Source organism: Gorilla gorilla, chromosome 1 (assembly GCF_029281585.2).
Source record: "Gorilla gorilla gorilla isolate KB3781 chromosome 1, NHGRI_mGorGor1-v2.1_pri, whole genome shotgun sequence".
Lineage (NCBI taxonomy): Eukaryota > Metazoa > Chordata > Mammalia > Primates > Hominidae > Gorilla > Gorilla gorilla.
Window position 1 is genome coordinate 101,842,024 of NC_073224.2, and position 17,633 is coordinate 101,859,656.

At 54.4% G+C, this 17,633-nt stretch overlaps 3 protein-coding genes across 25 annotated transcripts; 2 read left to right on the plus strand and 1 right to left on the minus strand.

Annotated features, from left to right (window-relative positions):
• The first annotated feature begins 25 nt into the window (after positions 1–25).
• Positions 26–12,293, plus strand: SHC1 (SHC adaptor protein 1). 23 transcript variants are annotated; one of them, XR_008671172.1, is made up of 14 exons: positions 84–342; positions 4,395–4,562; positions 5,144–5,214; positions 5,758–5,821; positions 5,955–6,074; positions 6,312–6,365; positions 6,538–6,589; positions 6,772–6,898; positions 8,054–8,252; positions 8,340–8,409; positions 8,491–8,625; positions 8,790–9,028; positions 10,671–11,083; positions 11,995–12,293. XR_008671172.1 is itself a non-coding variant. In XM_055360766.2 (14 exons), exons 3-14 carry the CDS (start codon positions 4,398–4,400, stop codon positions 10,797–10,799), a joined length of 1,425 nt encoding a protein of 474 aa, XP_055216741.1. In that variant the 5' UTR covers positions 115–342; positions 3,037–3,196; positions 4,395–4,397; the 3' UTR covers positions 10,800–12,293. The 23 variants fall into 23 exon arrangements, 17 of the variants coding, with proteins under 17 accessions (XP_018878815.1, XP_004026882.1, XP_018878829.1 ...); XM_055360766.2 differs by adding an exon at positions 3,037–3,196 and having other exon boundaries at positions 115–342; positions 10,671–12,293; XR_008671174.2 differs by having other exon boundaries at positions 116–342; positions 8,494–8,625.
• Positions 11,950–12,978, minus strand: LOC109026257 (dapper homolog 3). Its single transcript, XM_019023296.3, has one exon. It carries the CDS (start codon positions 12,976–12,978, stop codon positions 12,322–12,324), a length of 657 nt encoding a protein of 218 aa, XP_018878841.3. The 3' UTR covers positions 11,950–12,321.
• Positions 12,587–17,538, plus strand: PYGO2 (pygopus family PHD finger 2). The gene is made up of 3 exons (XM_004026838.4): positions 12,587–13,117; positions 13,565–13,614; positions 14,720–17,538. Exons 1-3 carry the CDS (start codon positions 13,015–13,017, stop codon positions 15,785–15,787), a joined length of 1,221 nt encoding a protein of 406 aa, XP_004026887.1. The 5' UTR covers positions 12,587–13,014; the 3' UTR covers positions 15,788–17,538.
• Positions 17,539–17,633: the final 95 nt, after the last annotated feature.

The following is a 17,633-nucleotide window of genomic DNA, read 5'->3' on the forward strand; positions in this document are numbered from 1 at the left end:
CCTCCGATTGGCTTAGATTTACTTCTCTTCGGATCCTTATTGGAGGGCAGTTCTTACGCTTCTCAAGAACGAGCGTGGGTCAAAAGTAGGCGTCTTATTGGCCACCACTGCCTTTGTGCGCGATCTCGCGCTGCCATTGGCTAACTCGGGAAAGTGGGAAGCGTGAAGGAGGGACCCTGAGGTAGAGGGTCAGGGGTTAGTGAGGCCGGAAGTGAGTGTAATAAAGTTTCTCCAGGGAGGCAGGGCCCGGGGAGAAAGTTGGAGCGGTAACCTAAGCTGGCAGTGGCGTGATCCGGAACCAAATCGGCCCGCGGTGCGGTGCGGAGACTCCATGAGGCCCTGGTGAGTCTTGACTTTTTTCTCCTTAGGTGACTCACTCTTTCACCCCGGAACCCCTCTCCCGGGACCCCACTTCCGGTCTTCATTTATAAGTCCCGCCCCTGAGACCCCTCTCCCCGGAAGTCCCACCTCCCAACTTCAGGGGGCTCCCCCGAACCCCGACTTGATTTTTATTTTTTGTCTCCGATCCCACCCTGTCGCCCAGTTTTCCTGGAAGTCCCCACCCCCCGACACGTTCCAAGCCCTACTACGAGAAACCCTTCGTTACTCCTTCCATTCCCCGAAACTCCGCCTCCTAGCAACGATCCTCGGCTAACTCCTGTCAAAAGGCCTATCTCCCAAAAGGGCAAAACCCTGCTCTTCAAAGAACGATTCGAATTTGTTGAAGCTCCGCCCCTCCGAAGCCACGCCCCCTCCGTAATCCACGTCTGACTGTCCAGAAAGCCTCCCCGCCCAGAAGTCTGAAGTTCGCGTCCTTAGGGGACCACGCCCCCTTAGGAGCTTTATCTTTGTGGGACCTGGGTCATCAGCTGAAAAGCCTTGTCGTCAGTCCCTGAAACTCCACCTGCTTATATTTTCCTGTCCTTTCTCTTTTTTTGGGCCTTGGGATCAGTTTTCCGAGCACTCTCGTGCTCCCCCAGGTGGGAAGTCAAAGTTCCCATCTCTGGCTGTAAGGAGTGAGATTAAAGGCAGCCGTTTTCCGTTTTCCTTTCTATTTTTTTTTTTTTTTTTTTTTAAGACGGAGTTTCGCTCTTATTGTCCAGGCTGGAGTGCAATGGTGCGATCTCGGCTCACTGCAACCTCCGCCTCCTGAGTTCAAGTGATTCTCCTGCCTCAGCCTCCTGAGTAGCTGGGATTACAGGCGCCCACCACCACGCCCGGCTAATTTTTGTGTTTTTAGTAGAGACGGGGTTTCACCATGTTGGCTAGGCTAGCCTCGAACTCCTGACCTCAGGTGCTCCACCCGTATCAGCCTCCTTAAGTGTTAGGATTACAGGCGTTAGCCACCGCGCCCGTCCCCGTTTTCCTCTTTCTTAACCTCCTCCAAGGGTAGAACTATTTGAAAGGGCTGAACTTGGGGTTTGGCACGAGAGGGAGAGAGAGACTTGCCCTCAGACTCCCAGCCTCACTTCCTGGCTTTCCCTTCCCAGGACCAACCCCATCCCAGAAGTAGCTCTAGGCCTTCCTAGACATAAGTGGATAGGACCATGGATTTGTTGGTGTGTGGCATGTGGGTGTGACAGGAGCAAAAGTTTTCTACTACCAGAAAAACGGTGGTTTGGAGTGGGGGTAGATAATAGTGCTCTTTTTATTGTTTGATTTTTTTTTAAGGGACAGTTCAGTCGTTACTTCTCTGTCTCTTCCCCTCCCCCTAACCAGAGTTCTTGTCTGGGCATTCCTCCTGGCCCCGTTTGCCCAGCCTTCCCTGCTGGAAACATTCCTGAGGCTTTCGCCATTTCCTGCCACTTCCCGCCCCTGTCCCCTCCTCCCAGTTGGGCTGCGAAGCCACACACATCTTTTCCCCTACACCCAATCACCTGGACTTCCAGTAGACAATCTCCTTTCTCCCTATGTAAATTTCAAGAGTCATACTTCTTTCTTTTCTTCCGAACGCCCACACCCGTTGGTCCTTCCCTGGCTCTGGATACTGTAGGCTCCCACAGAACATCATCTCTACAGATGAGGGACATCCTAGTGTGTGTTTGTGTGTTTTGGGGGTGTGAGGCTATGGTGGAATCCTTTCCTCATTCTCTCTATGCCTGAGAGCTGGCTGGAAATGAAGTGATAAAATTCCTTCTCAGGATTGGCTGACAGAGTGACAAAGCTCTTCTGGAATGAGCACTAAGGGGAGATGTAAGAGTTAAGCACAGTATCTAACACACTTCAAGTGTTAATGTTGTTAATCAGGATAATTATCTATATTTTAATCCTCTGAAGTAAATCTAAGGGTAATTCCAAGGTGAGCTGGGGGGAATACGTATTTTTTTTTTTTTTTTTGAGACGGAGTTTTGCTCTTGTCACCTAGGCTGGAGTGCAATGGCTCGATCTCGGCTCACTGCAACCTCTGCCTCCTGGGTTCGAGCGATTCTCCTGCCTCAGCCTCCTGAGCTGGGATTACAGGTGCCCGCCACCATGCCCAGCTAATTTTTGTATTTTTAGTAGAGACGGGGTTTCACCATGTTGACCAGGCTGGTCTCGAACTCCTGACTTCAGGTGATCCACCCGCCTCAGCCTCCCAAAGTGCTGGGATCACAGGTGTGAGCCACCGCGCCCGGTAGGAATATGTATCTTTAACTTGTTTTTTTTTTTTTTTTTTTGGTCGCTTTCCAGCTTTGCCTGTGGCATTCTCCGGAAGAGCAGTGGCAGGAAGCCGTGGGTGGCAGGAATGGGTTTGGGACTGTTCCCTGTGTCCAGCTTCAACCCATCTTCTCCTGACACCCCTTTCTCCTGTACTTATTTTTCTCCTGTCCTTATTGACGCAGATGTGTCTTCTGATCTCTCTGTCCCTTCCTGGCCTGTAGTTTCTACTTCCCTTGGAGAACTGTTTCTTCCACCTCCTCCAGCCAGGCTCCTCCCCTGGTGTGAAGGATGCTGTGCTCTTTGGTGGGGCTTAGGGCCCTGTAAGAGGAGGGATGTGAATTGGGGTGGTTTGGAGTGGGAGTGGGGACCTGATTGCCTCATTCTCACCCTTGACAGTGTGCTGTGTTAACAAGCCCTGTGGAAAGGGGAGACAGGACAGTGCTTGGCTATGAGCCATCGGTCTTGGTGTGGTAGATGGCATACGTAGAGAACAAGCCGTGACCAGCATGCCCTCTTGTTCCCTTCTTGCCTGGTAGCTTCCTGATGTACCATCCAGGTTGGACTTTATTCCCCTTTTTTCACCAGCTTTGCTCTTCCTCTTGACCCTGCTCTGCATCCATTGGGACCACTTATTTCCCATCCCCACTTCGCTAGCTCCAGTCCACAGCTGTTGTAGCAGAGGATGCTAATGGCCCAGGCTTACTGTATGGGGTAGCGGTTGGGGGTGGCCTGGGCTGGGGCCAGCCAGCTTTCGGGCATAGAGAGGGTGGGGGAATTCGAGTGTCCAACCAGGACAGGAAGGGAAATGCTGAGCTCTGAGATCTCCTCCCTTTTCCACCCCCAGCTGCCTCTGTTTCCTCCCTCATTCCCCTGTACTCCTGCCTGGCTTCCTGCCCCCTTTGGCCTGCGTGTGTCCGGTTTTGAGTGACCCAGACCTCCTATCTCCTTCCTTTCCGTCCCACTCTTCCATCCTTCCCTCCCACCCCCACTTTACTTCTCCCCAGATTACTAGTTGTTTGTATAGGGCAGGGGAGAGGGGCTTGGAGAGCCCTACCCCCTGCTCCAGTTCGAGGTTGGGGCGGGGTGGGGGCTCAGCCCCTCTGAGCCTGTGAGTCAGCACTGTCCTCACGATTGGTCTCTCCCCTTAGCTCCCCGCCCCTGGGGAGGAGCCAGCAGCGCTGGGTCCAGCCTGTTCTCTTCTCAGCCAGAGAAGAGGCTCCACGTTGGGCGGGGATGGGGCCTGAAACTGTCTGGGTCTGAGCTGGGGAGTGGAAGCCACTTGTCCCTCTCCCTCCCCAGGACTTCTGTGACTCCTGGGCCACAGAGGTCCAACCAGGCTAAGGGCCTGGGGATACCCCCTGCCTGGCCCCCTTGCCCAAACTGGCAGGGGGGCCAGGCTGGGCAGCAGCCCCTCTTTCACCTCAGCTATGGATCTCCTGCCCCCCAAGCCCAAGTACAATCCACTCCGGAATGAGTCTCTGTCATCGCTGGAGGAAGGGGCTTCTGGGTCCACCCCCCCGGAGGAGCTGCCTTCCCCATCAGCTTCATCCCTGGGGCCCATCCTGCCTCCTCTGCCTGGGGACGATAGTCCCACTACCCTGTGCTCCTTCTTCCCCCGGATGAGCAACCTGAGGCTGGCCAACCCAGCTGGGGGGCGCCCAGGGTCTAAGGGGGAGCCAGGAAGGGCAGCTGATGATGGGGAGGGGATCGTAGGGGCAGCCATGCCAGACTCAGGCCCCCTACCCCTCCTCCAGGACATGAACAAGCTGAGTGGAGGCGGCGGGCGCAGGACTCGGGTGGAAGGGGGCCAGCTTGGGGGCGAGGAGTGGACCCGCCACGGGAGCTTTGTCAATAAGCCCACGCGGGGCTGGCTGCATCCCAACGACAAAGTCATGGGACCCGGGGTTTCCTACTTGGTTCGGGTGAGTGAACATCCTCCTCTCCATTCCCCCCCAGTCCCCCTCCAGTTCTAATGCTCACTCCAGCTTGGCTGGAATCTCTTTTTTTCCTGCTGTTAACAACCCCGTTTCAGTGTCCTATTTCCTAAACCTTTCTCATCCCTTCCCCGATTCTGTAGCCCCTTCCCTTCCAGCTCTGCCTGGGCCCCCTTCCTTCTTTTCACTCCACCACCCCCACCCTGCCATGCTTAGCACAATGCCCAGCATGGCAGAAGCTCTTAATAAGTGTTGGAATGAGTGACTTCTTGATCCTTTCCTCCATTCTCCTCCCGCTTTCTGGAGTTGTCACTCCATCCCAGCCAATGCCTGTCGGTCCCCTCCAAACTCTCTCCCCAGTGTGTGAGGTCCTTCTAGCCTGCCTTTTCTTTTTCTCCTCATTCCCTGTTGTCTTTCACCTTGGTTGTGGGATGTAGCCACGGGAAGTGGGCAGAACTTCTTCCTCTTTACTTCCCTTAGGGACCATATGGGCAAAGTCCTAGGGCCCTTTGTGAAGGGGCTGGGGTGGGGGAGCCGCTGACCTGCTGTCCTCTTCTCCCTCCCCTTAGTACATGGGCTGTGTGGAGGTCCTCCAGTCAATGCGTGCCCTGGACTTCAACACCCGGACTCAGGTCACCAGGTTAGTGGGGAGGGAGTGGATTGTGGGAGTCCTGGGATTAGTGAGGCCATGGGAAACAGAGGAGGGGAGTGGGTCACTTGGGTGCTGCTGCTGGGGGCTGATCTTTGCGTAGTAAAGGGGATTGAGAGAAAGCTGAGGTAGTGATTCCGCCTCTTACTGAAAGGAGGCCCCTCTGGCCCGGATCCTCCTTACCTATCCAGCCTTGGGAGTTGTGGGGAAGGTGGCAGAAGCAGCTGGCAGGTAGAGCTGGAGTAGAAAATGGGGGTAGATGGAAGGTTGCTGCTGCCTTTGGGAAGGGAATGGGACATTTGGTAGCTGGAAGGGGGTGGGGCTATACCCATTGAGGCCCTAACCCAATCAGCCAGGAAGTGGCCTCTCAGTGTCATCAAATATTAAAGGCCCTTAATTCAATCCACCATGACAAAGAGCCTGGAGTGCCCTGGGAGTCTGGCCTGGCTTTCCCCTCCCCCAGCCCTGTGGCAGCCCCGGTTGAGTGGGAGGCAGGCAGGCAGGCGCTGGGTCTGAGTACCCCTCTTTCCCCAGGGAGGCCATCAGTCTGGTGTGTGAGGCTGTGCCGGGTGCTAAGGGGGCGACAAGGAGGAGAAAGGTACTTGGGGTCCTTGGGGATAGGGATGCTGCTGGGAAATGTGGAGGGGCAGTGGGGAGAGGGCCAGGAGGCAAAAGTGTGGTTTGCCTGTGCTGGGAACCCTCACCTTCTGAGACCCTGGGCCCTACCTTAGCCCTGTAGCCGCCCGCTCAGCTCTATCCTGGGGAGGAGTAACCTGAAATTTGCTGGAATGCCAATCACTCTCACCGTCTCCACCAGCAGCCTCAATCTCATGGCCGCAGACTGCAAACAGGTTGGTGAAAGTGGGCAGACGGACCAGAAACACTGATGGGGGTGCTAAGGGGAGATCTAGTTAGGAGGCCAAAAACTAGGAAGAGGGCTTGAGAGCAGGAGACCAGTAGGGAAGGACGAAATGAGGATATGGGATAAGGAACCCTGAGAATGAGACTGGGGCACCAGGGTTCTGGGCCCTGAGGCTGCCTGACACATGGCATTCCCTTCCTTCTTCATCCCCTGCCCTAATTCTCAGATCATCGCCAACCACCACATGCAATCTATCTCATTTGCATCCGGCGGGGATCCGGTGAGTTGGGGAACAGAGCAAAGGCGGTGGGAGAAGAGCAAGGGGCTAGGGATTGGGAAGACATTGATTAGAGAAGTGGGGGTGCTAGGATTGTGGGGATATCTGAAAAGGACTGGATTTTAGGGGTCAGGAGTAAAGTAGAACTGTAAAATTTTTTGACCTTCCTCCCCAGGACACAGCCGAGTATGTCGCCTATGTTGCCAAAGACCCTGTGAATCAGAGAGGTGAGGCATGGTGGGGAGCACTGGGTGGGTCTGGCTGTTTGAGGAGGTGAGCAGGACCTTGGGTCATCTGTACCCACTCTAAGTAGATCTCAGTGGGGGTTCCTGCGGAGGAAGATGAGGGCCCCTGTCTGTGCCTCCTCCCAGTGGGCTCAGCTCACTGACAGCCTCTGCTGTGCCCTCAGCCTGCCACATTCTGGAGTGTCCCGAAGGGCTTGCCCAGGATGTCATCAGCACCATTGGCCAGGCCTTCGAGTTGCGCTTCAAACAATACCTCAGGAACCCACCCAAACTGGTCACCCCTCATGACAGGTGAGCAGGTGGGGAGTGTGTGGAGCAGCTCTTAGATTAGGATTAGGAAAGGAGGGCTGCTCTTCCTACACTTGAGCTGAGAGGTTCAGGGAGGGAATAACCTGTGTGCCTCTGCTTCCCACTTCCTGCTATTCTTCTGTTTCCTGTGGCCCAGGAGGAAAGACTTTTGAGGCCCTGCTTGCCGCAGGACCAGCTTTTCTTGTTTGCTCATGGTGGAGTTGTAGTCCGGGGCCTCCAAGTTACATCTCTCTCTGGCTAGGTGGGATTTTCTACTCCCATCCCTCTTTCTTGCTCATTTCTCTGCTTGGCATTCTGTGTTTTCCTGCCTCTAGAAGCCATCAAGAATTTGGGTTTGGGAGGATATCTCTTTTCCCTGAGATTACAACCTTTCCCACCTCAGGCCTTGAGGGATAAGCAGTGGAGCCAGTAGGGATTGAATATTTAGGAGAGGTTAAAATATTCTGGAGCTGGAGTGCCTCCCCCGGCCCCCCACGCCCCCACATAGTGCTTCCCTTCCTTGTTGGGAGATAGCACAGAGATCAAGAGCAAGAGCATTACTTATTTGAGACAGAGTCTTGCTCTGTAGCCCAGGCTGGAGTTCAGTGGTACAATCACAGCTCACTGTAGCCTCCATAACCTGGGCTTGAGTGATCCTCCCACCTTAGCCTCCTGAGTAGCTGGGACTTCAGGTGCATGCCACCACACCTGGCTGAGTAGTAGTATTTTTATTCTGGTAGAGATAAGGTCTCGCTATGTTGCCCTGGCTGGTCTTGAACTCCTAGGCTCAAACAACCCTCCCTCCTTGGCCTCTGAAAGTGTTGGGATTATAGGCGTGAGCCATTGCATCTGGCCAAGGGGATGAGCTTTAAAGTCAAACCTGAATTTAAATCTGAGCTCGGCCGCCTTTTAGTTGTGAGACCTTGGGCAAATCTTTTCACCTCTGACCCTCATTTTCCTCATCTGTAAAACTGGGGAAGAAAACAATACCTACCTTACAGGGTTGCCAGGAGAATGAAATGATTATGTATATAAAACACTCAGCCTCAGGCTTAATCCACAGTAAATACCCAATAGATGGCTGCTGTTCTATTCTGTCCTTCCCTCCTCCTGCCCACCACACATTTACAGCCACAGCTTCACTGTCCTGTCCCTCAGGATGGCTGGCTTTGATGGCTCAGCATGGGATGAGGAGGAGGAAGAGCCACCTGACCATCAGTACTATAATGACTTCCCGGGGAAGGAACCCCCCTTGGGGGGGGTGGTAGACATGAGGCTTCGGGAAGGAGCCGCTCCAGGGGCTGCTCGACCCACTGCACCCAGTGCCCAGACCCCCAGCCACTTGGGAGCTACGCTGGTAAGTTGCTTGGATGGAGGCGGGCTGGGGCTAGGGTGGGAGTGGTTGGTTAGGGCTTCTGGTCTCACCTTATTTTTATCCCTGCAGCCTGTAGGACAGCCTGTTGGGGGAGATCCAGAAGTCCGCAAACAGATGCCACCTCCACCACCCTGTCCAGGTATGAAGGGAGCCGAGACAGGCAGAGCTGGGGAGTGTTGGAGGCAGGGCTGGGATCATTGTAGAGCCTCCCTTTCCTCAGCAGGCAGAGAGCTTTTTGATGATCCCTCCTATGTCAACGTCCAGAACCTAGACAAGGCCCGGCAAGCAGTGGGTGGTGCTGGGCCCCCCAATCCTGCTGTCAATGGCAGTGCACCCCGGGACCTGTTTGACATGAGTGAGTGCTCGTCTCTCTCCTCTCTGCATCCCCACCTTTCTACTTGGTTCTGGCCCTTCTCCTGCCTATCTGCTCTTTCCTTCCTGACTTCCCTTCCCTGAAGTCTGGGTCTTGGGTGTGTGCTGTGCCTGCTACTTCCCCTCACCCTCCCTCTATACTTCCAGAGCCCTTCGAAGATGCTCTTCGGGTGCCTCCACCTCCCCAGTCGGTGTCCATGGCTGAGCAGCTCCGAGGGGAGCCCTGGTTCCATGGGAAGCTGAGCCGGCGGGAGGCTGAGGCACTGCTGCAGCTCAATGGGGACTTCCTGGTGCGGGAGAGCACGACCACACCTGGCCAGTATGTGCTCACTGGCTTGCAGAGTGGGCAGCCTAAGCATTTGCTACTGGTGGACCCTGAGGGTGTGGTGAGTGTGGCAGAGGTGTGGGTGAGGGGTGGCAGAAAGGAAGGTACAGTACCCTACAGTGTATCCCTGTTCCTTCCCTCATTGCTTTGTAGACACTCCCGCTGGGCAGCTGTCTATGGGCCTCTCTTGCTCTTTAAAGTGTCTGGCATCTTCCTCCAGAGGCTCATCCCTTAGCCTGAACTATGTTCTTTATAGTCCTGGCACAGGGCCAGGCGTGGTGGCTCACACCTGTAATCCCAGCGCTTTGGGAGGCCGAGGCAGGTGAATCACCTGAGGTCAGGAGTTCGAGACCAGCCTGACCAATATGGTGAAACTCCGTCTCTACTAAAAATACAAAAATTAGCCGGGTGTGGTGGCAGGCACCTGTAGTCCCAGCTACTCAGGAGGCTGAGGCAGGAGAATTGCTTGAATCTGGGTTGCAGAGGTTGCAGTGAGCTGAGATCACACCACTGCACTCCAGCCTGGGTGACAGAGTGAGACTCTGTCTAAAAAAACAAAACAAAACAAAACAAATACAGTCCTGGCCCGTCCTCAAATCCCCAAGCCTTAAGCTTATCAGAGCTAGAAGGCAGTCATCTCATCTGTGCCCCTCTTTTGACAAATAAGGAAACCACCCTGAAGAGGTTGTGATGCCCAATGTGAGATGGTTAGAGGCTAGACACTGCAAGTTTCCTTTTGTAAGAAGATCCAAGGGCTTCTCCAGCTCCCCAGACTCAGGACTCAGACCACTGTGCTTTCTCTTATCTGCACTGCCTCACTGTTCTTCAAAACTTTCCTTGTTTAGCCAGGTGTGGTAGTTCATGCCTGTAATCCCAACATTTTGCGAAGCTGAGGTGGGAGGATTGCTTGAGGCCAGGAGTTCGAGACCAGCCTGGGCAACACAGCGAGACCTTGTCTCTAGAAAAACAAAAAAACAAAAAATTAGTCAGGAATGGTGACACATGCCTCTAGTCCTACCTACCCAGGAGGCTGAGGCCTGAGGATCGCTTGAGCCCAGGAGTTCGAGGTTACAGTGAGCCATGATTGCGCCACTGTACTCTAGCCTGGGTGACAGAGACCCTGTCTGGAAACAAAAAACTTTTGTCTGTTTTCTACAGCAATCTCAGCTTCCTTTCTTTTTTGTTGAGATAGGGTTTTGCTTTGTCACCCAGGCTGGGGTGTGGTGGCACACCTGGCTAATTTTTGTATTTTTTTTTTTTTGGTAGAGATGGGGTTTCGCCATGTTGCCCAAGCTGTTCTTGAACTCCTGGGCTCAAGTGATCCGCCTCCCTCAGCCTCCCAGAGTGCTGGGATTACAGGCACGAGCCACCATGCCCAGCCTCCACATCCTTTTTTGCACTGTGTATACTCTTCTGAGACATGCCAACTTCCTCCAGGTCAAGAAAGGGGTATATAGCTCTCAGCTTCACTCTTTCAGGGCTGATGTCGCCTTTGCCTTTTCTCACTTCACTGACCTGTCTATTCCTACAACTGTCTCTTTCTAGAGAAGCCTCAATGATCAGGACTGACAGGCCACACTCTCCCCCGCCATTTTTTTCTCCTTCTTCAAGCCTCTTGTCTGTTTCACCCTCTTCCACCTTGGAGGCTGAGGTCTTATTTGACTCTTCACCTGAATTGACCTTCTTCCTTCCCACCCTCCCAGGTTCGGACTAAGGATCACCGCTTTGAAAGTGTCAGTCACCTTATCAGCTACCACATGGACAATCACTTGCCCATCATCTCTGCGGGCAGCGAACTGTGTCTACAGCAACCTGTGGAGCGGAAACTGTGATCTGCCCTAGCGCTCTCTTCCAGAAGATGCCCTCCAATCCTTTCCACCCTATTCCCTAACTCTCGGGACCTCGTTTGGGAGTGTTCTGTGGGCTTGGCCTTGTGTCAGAGCTGGGAGTAGCATGGACTCTGGGTTTCATATCCAGCTGAGTGAGAGGGTTTGAGTCAGAAGCCTGGGTGAGAATCCTGCCTCTCCCCAAACATTAATCACCAAAGTTTTAATGTACAGAGTGGCCCCTCACCTGGGCCTTTCCTGTGCCAACCTGATGCCCCTTCCCCAAGAAGGTGAGTGCTTGTCATGGAAAATGTCCTGTGGTGACAGGCCCAGTGGAACAGTCACCCTTCTGGGCAAGGGGGAACAAATCACACCTCTGGGCTTCAGACCCCTCTCAACACCCCCCCCCATGTTTAAACTTTGTGCCTTTGACCATCTCTTAGGTCTAATGATATTTTATGCAAACAGTTCTTGGACCCCTGAATTCAATGACAGGGATGCCAACACCTTCTTGGCTTCTGGGACCTGTGTTCTTGCTGAGCACCCTCTCCGGTTTGGGTTGGGATAACAGAGGCAGGAGTGGCAGCTGTCCCGTCTCCCTGGGGATATGCAACCCTTAGAGATTGCCCCAGAGCCCCCCTCCCGGCCAGGGGGGAGATGGACCCCTCCCTTGCTCAGTGCCTCCTGGCCGGGGCCCCTCACCCCAAGGGGTCTGTATATACATTTCGTAAGGCCTGCCCTCCCATGTTGCATGCCTATGTACTCTACGCCAAAGTGCAGCCCTTCCTCCTGAAGCCTCTGCCCTGCCTCCCTTTCTGGGAGGGCGGGGTGGGGGTGACTGAATTTGGGCCTCTTGTACAGTTAACTCTCCCAGGTGGATTTTGTGGAGGTGAGAAAAGGGGCATTGAGACTATAAAGCAGTAGACAATCCCCAGATACCATCTGTAGAGTTGGAACTGCATTCTTTTAAAGTTTTATATGCATATATTTTAGGGCTGTAGACTTACTTTCCTATTTTGTTTCCCATTGCTTATTCTTGAGCACAAAATGATAATCAGTTATTACATTTATACATCACCTTTTTGACTTTTCCAAGCCCTTTTACAGCTCTTGGCATTTTCGTCGCCTAGGCCTGTGAGGTAACTGGGATCGCACCTTTTATACCAGAGACCTGAGGCAGATGAAATTTATTTCCATCTAGGACTAGAAAAGCTTGGGTCTCTTACCGCGAGACTGAGAGGCAGAAGTCAGCCCGAATGCCTGTCAGTTTCATGGAGGGGAAACGCAAAACCTGCAGTTCCTGAGTACCTTCTACAGGCCCGGCCCAGCCTAGGCCCGGGGTGGCCACACCACAGCAAGCCGGACCCCCTCTTTTGGCCTTGTGGATAAGGGAGAGTTGACCGTTTTCATCCTGGCCTCCTTTTGCTGTTGTTTGGATGTTTCCACGGGTCTCACTTATACCAAAGGGAAAACTCTTCATTAAAGTCCGTATTTCTTCTACCTCTGCCTCTTAACCCTTCTGGGAAGCCTATTGTGTACGCCGCGGGCCCTCAGCGGCAGACGGGGAGGCGGGAGGTCGCGGCCGCCGAGGGAAGCTGGGGGTCTGCAGAGTTTGGGTGCGGCAGAGTGGGGCATTTCGCGCCACCGCTCCCATGGGGATGTCGTGTCCGCAGAGGGGGCTGGCTCCGGGTGGGTCGAGGCGGGAGCCGGGCCTGCCCGGCGCCCCAACGCCGGCCCCCGGGCTACCTGGGCCTCCCGGGTGCGCCCTCGGCTCGCGCGCGCCCCTCCGCGGCGGCTCCACCGCCCGGGATGGTACGGTCCGGCAGCCGGGCCGCGCGCTGCCGCCCCTCGGTGAGCTGGTGTGGGCCGCCGCTAGCGGAGACGACCCTTTCCACTCGCGTGGTGCCGTGATAAGCCTCGTCCCTCGCCCGCCGCCTGTTTTCAGGCGTGGCGTCTCGTCCGGTCCTTGCTCCCCCTCCCTGCAGCGCTCAGTGGTGGTGGCCGCGACGAGTTCCGGTTCCGGTTGCTGCCGCCGCTGGCGGGCGGCGAGTCTGGAGAGAGCGCGCAGTTCGCGCCGCGGCTCGGCGCTTCCCTGTCGTCGCACTTTGTGGTTGCTGCAGCTCGGGGGCCTGGGCTGCCCCTGACTCCCCTTTTGGGCGATGGTGCAGCCCGAGGGCGCCTCCATCCCCCGCCGCTGCCGCTAACCCGGGTCCCCCACTCCATGGCCGCCTCGGCGCCGCCCCCACCGGACAAGCTGGAGGGAGGTGGCGGCCCCGCACCGCCCCCTGCGCCGCCCAGCACCGGGAGGAAGCAGGGCAAGGCCGGTGAGCGCGCTGCGAGGGGCGGGGGCTGAAGAGGCCGAGGACTTGGGAACCTCAGAGGGGAGGGATGGTGGGCGGGGGGTGTTTCACAGTCTGAAGGTTTGAAGGGAGGCTCAGGTGGAAAGGATGGGTGGGTGTAATCCTCCAGGGGTTGGGGGCAGGTGTCACACATTGAGGACTCTAGGGTTTGGAGCCACATGGAATTCAGTACTCACTTGGAGCTTGAGGATATCGAAAGATGGGATATCTCTCATTTAAAGGAAGACATAGCTGAGAGTATGATCATCTTCACAATCTATTTTTCATATTGCACCCCTTGTTAGCATTTGCTGAATAAATAAGCAAGTATGTATTGACGTTAAAGGAGTTCCTCAGAGCATGGCTGAGAGAAAAGAGGTTGGGGAAACCTCAGGGAAACTTGTCTGCGTCTTCCTTTTGCCGCTCTTCCAGGTCTGCAAATGAAGAGTCCAGAAAAGAAGCGAAGGAAGTCAAATACTCAGGTGAATGGTGGTTGGTGGTGGGTTTGGTTCCCAGCAGCCCCTTGGCGGCACACTGTCTACTCTGCCATTCCAGTATCTGTTTGTATCTTGTATCAGCTGCAGGGAGGAGAGAGAAAACTGTCTTTCTTGCTTTGTTTCTTGTTCTTTCGCTGAACCTTATAACAAGTTTAGGGGAAAGTATCGTCTCCTAAGAGATGATTCGACCAAAGTTCTTACCACGCAGGGTTCCAGTCTCCTCCATGTTTCCTCCTGATGATAACGTAACACCTACCACTTACTGATCCTTTTTTTAGTGCCAGGGATTGTGCTAACATGCTTTAACAGTTTGGGGAGATAGGCATTATCCCTATTTTACAGATGAGAAATCTGGGGGTTAAAAATGTTAAATACATACTCCACAGTCTTGAGGTTGTTTTTCAGGGTCAGAGCTGGGATTCCATCCTAGTTCTGCCTGTTTTTAAAACATAGTTACTGCACTATGCTGGTTCCACTCTCCACCCTCTTTTTCTTGTCTTTTTTCTTTTCTTTTCTTTTTTTTTTTGTAGTAACAGAGACTTGCTGTGTTACTACTCAAACTCATGGGCTCAAGGGATCCTCCTGCCTCGGCTTCCCAAAATGTTAGCATTACAGGTGTGAGCCACTGTGCCTGGCCTGTGGTCCATATTTTTTTTTTTTTTTTTTTTTTTTGAGATGGAGTCTTGCTCTGTTGCCCAGGCTGGAGTGCAGTGGTATGGTCTTGGCTCACTGCAAGCTCCGCCTTCTGGGTTCACGCCGTTCTCCTGCTTCAGCCTCCCGAGTAGCTGGGACTACAGGCACCCACCACCACGCCCGGCTAATTTTTTTGTATTTTTAGTAGAGACGGGGTTTCATCGTGTTAGCCAGGATGATCCTGATCTCCTGACCTCGTGATCTGCCCGCCTTGGCCTCCTAAAGTGCTGGGATTACAGGCGTGAGCCACCGCACCTGGCCTGTGGTCCATATTGATTTTAGACCTGAGCTGCCCACAGTATCAGCCTCCAAAATGTGTATTGTGTTGGTAGTGCTCTCTTGGTTTAGCTCTGTGTTTCCCTCCATGACCCTCTTTCCCTCAACTGTTTCTCACTAGGGCCCTGCATACTCACATCTGACGGAGTTTGCACCACCCCCAACTCCCATGGTGGATCACCTGGTTGCATCCAACCCTTTTGAAGATGACTTCGGAGCCCCCAAAGTGGGGGTTGCAGCCCCTCCATTCCTTGGCAGTCCTGTGCCCTTCGGAGGCTTCCGCGTGCAGGGGGGCATGGCGGGCCAGGTACCCCCAGGCTACAGCACTGGAGGTGGAGGGGGCCCCCAGCCACTTCGTCGACAGCCACCCCCCTTCCCTCCCAATCCTATGGGCCCTGCTTTCAACATGCCCCCCCAGGGTCCTGGCTACCCACCCCCAGGCAACATGAACTTTCCCAGCCAACCCTTCAACCAGCCTCTGGGTCAAAACTTTAGTCCTCCCAGTGGACAGATGATGCCGGGCCCAGTGGGGGGATTTGGTCCCATGATCTCACCCACCATGGGACAGCCTCCCAGAGCAGAGCTGGGCCCACCTTCTCTGTCCCAACGATTTGCTCAGCCAGGGGCTCCTTTTGGCCCTTCTCCTCTCCAGAGACCTGGTCAGGGGCTCCCCAGCCTGCCGCCTAACACAAGTCCCTTTCCTGGTCCGGACCCTGGCTTTCCTGGCCCTGGTGGTGAGGATGGGGGGAAGCCCTTGAATCCACCTGCTCCTACTGCTTTTCCCCAGGAGCCCCACTCAGGCTCCCCGGCTGCTGCTGTTAATGGGAACCAGCCCAGTTTCCCCCCGAACAGCAGTGGGCGGGGTGGGGGCACTCCAGATGCCAACAGCTTGGCACCCCCTGGCAAGGCAGGTGGGGGCTCCGGGCCCCAGCCTCCCCCAGGCTTGGTGTACCCATGTGGTGCCTGTCGGAGTGAGGTGAACGATGACCAGGATGCCATTCTGTGTGAGGCCTCCTGCCAGAAATGGTTCCACCGTGAGTGCACAGGCATGACTGAGAGCGCCTATGGGCTGCTGACCACTGAAGCTTCTGCCGTCTGGGCCTGCGATCTCTGCCTCAAGACCAAGGAGATCCAGTCTGTCTACATCCGTGAGGGCATGGGGCAGCTGGTGGCTGCTAACGATGGGTGACGTTGGTGAAGTGGCCCAGGGAAGTGCACATGTCTCTCCCTGCTCTTCCAGGGTGATTTTTTTGATGTTTGGCTCTTGGTCCTTGTTTCCACTGGCTTTCCATCCCCATGGGGCAGAAACAGTGGCTCCTGGGAGCAGAAAAGGAATTGAGGTGGGCAGGCAGAAGAGCCTGGATTGCTCACTTTTTTGGGAAACTTACATGTTGAGATCTACAGAGATCCAGGAAACCAAAGCCCTGCTGAGCAGAGCCATTTTGTGGCTATTTCTGGAGGCCCAGGAGTGTGGCTGCAAGAGAAAAGGGGCTGAAGGAAGATCCGGAGGGCAGGGGTGTTCCCTCTGCTGATGATGGATGCCCCTAACACCTGTGCCTAACACCCCTACCGAACCCCACAGCTCCAGCCTTAGTTTTTGGAGTCAAGTGTTAAAGGTTTCTGGCCAGAGGAATTGGGGTCTTGCCATCCCTGCAATAGCCCTTTTATGGGCTCTGGGAGACAGCTTTAGGGAATAAATGGGGATTTTCCCCTTTTTCTACCCACTCCTTTGCTTCCTCCAAGACTTACCCAACTCCTTCCCCCTCAGAGAACCAAATAGCCTGAGGAAGCAGGAGAGTTCCTGGTTATGGCAGTTTCTTGGTGATTTGGGGCTTCAAGACAGTAGGTGAGAGATGCTGTCAGGATGTTTCTTCTTCATACCAAAGTCACTGGTCCTTTCTCAGCCTCTCTCGTGCTTTTCTCCTAATGACCATATTTTTGCCAAAAATTGGGATATGTTATCTGACAGACCAGAATATTTGAAGTTTGGGCTGTCCTGAAAGTCTGGACTTTGGTGGTACCCTCCTCCCCCAGCCCATCTGTTGCACATTATACTCCGTGTGTTCTTCAACTTTCGGCGCCCTTATTCCCCTGCCTTCCTGGCTTGATTGAAGGAAAGCTTGAAAAGGCGCAGAGCCCTATACCTCATTTCCTCCATGATAAAAGGATCCAAGTGAGGCCCTGTCACAGCCTGTGGGTAGGGGATGCGGTGGGATCCTCATTGCCATGGTAGTCAAAGGTAGAAGAGCCTGGAGTTTGTTGCTTCTCTTTGCTATTCTTTCATATCCTCTTGGGCCTGGTGATTAATTAGCAATTCTCATTCCTCTCAGCCAAAGGCCTGCACTGGGCTTTATTTGTCTTTTTTTATTTTTTAAGCACTGCCTGCCAGAGATGGGCCTGGGGCCTGATGAGGACCTTAGCGCTGCTCGTTCTTTTCTGTTCATGCACACATTCCTCCGTGGGGTGGGGAAGGCAGGCATGGGGTGTGGCCCTCGGAGAAGTTAGGGGTCCCCCAGCTCAAGATACAGTGGCAAAGACCTAGTGGTCCCCTACCCCCACTTCTCTCAGTTCCTGGCATGAGGAGAGAAGACCCTGCTCTGGTGGAGCTGACAACCTTTGAGGCTGGGAGGAGAGCAGCCTCTGGGCATCGTTCCCAGTGTACCCCACACTAAAAAGGCGTAGATGGCAACCCCCCACCCCCACCCCGCTGCTCAACTCTTGTGTTTGTTGTTCTGTTTGCCCCATTTATCTGTTGCTGTTTTTGTGTTGTCTTCCCCTGCTCCGCATTTTGTGAAATGGCCCCTGGGGGAGTGTCTTTGCTGGATCTGCTCCCTCTCGCTCTCTCACTCCACTACTTTTTGGAACAAAGTGATGGCAGAATGCGGTGGTGGTGGGGGTCTTTTGTACTGTTGGATTAATAAAAATGACTTTAAAATCCCAGACAAGGACTCCTTGCTGTTGCTGTGTGAAAAGGCTGGAATGAGCCGCTGTCACTGCTGGGTAGGGTGCTTAGGGGTTGAGGATATGTATACTCC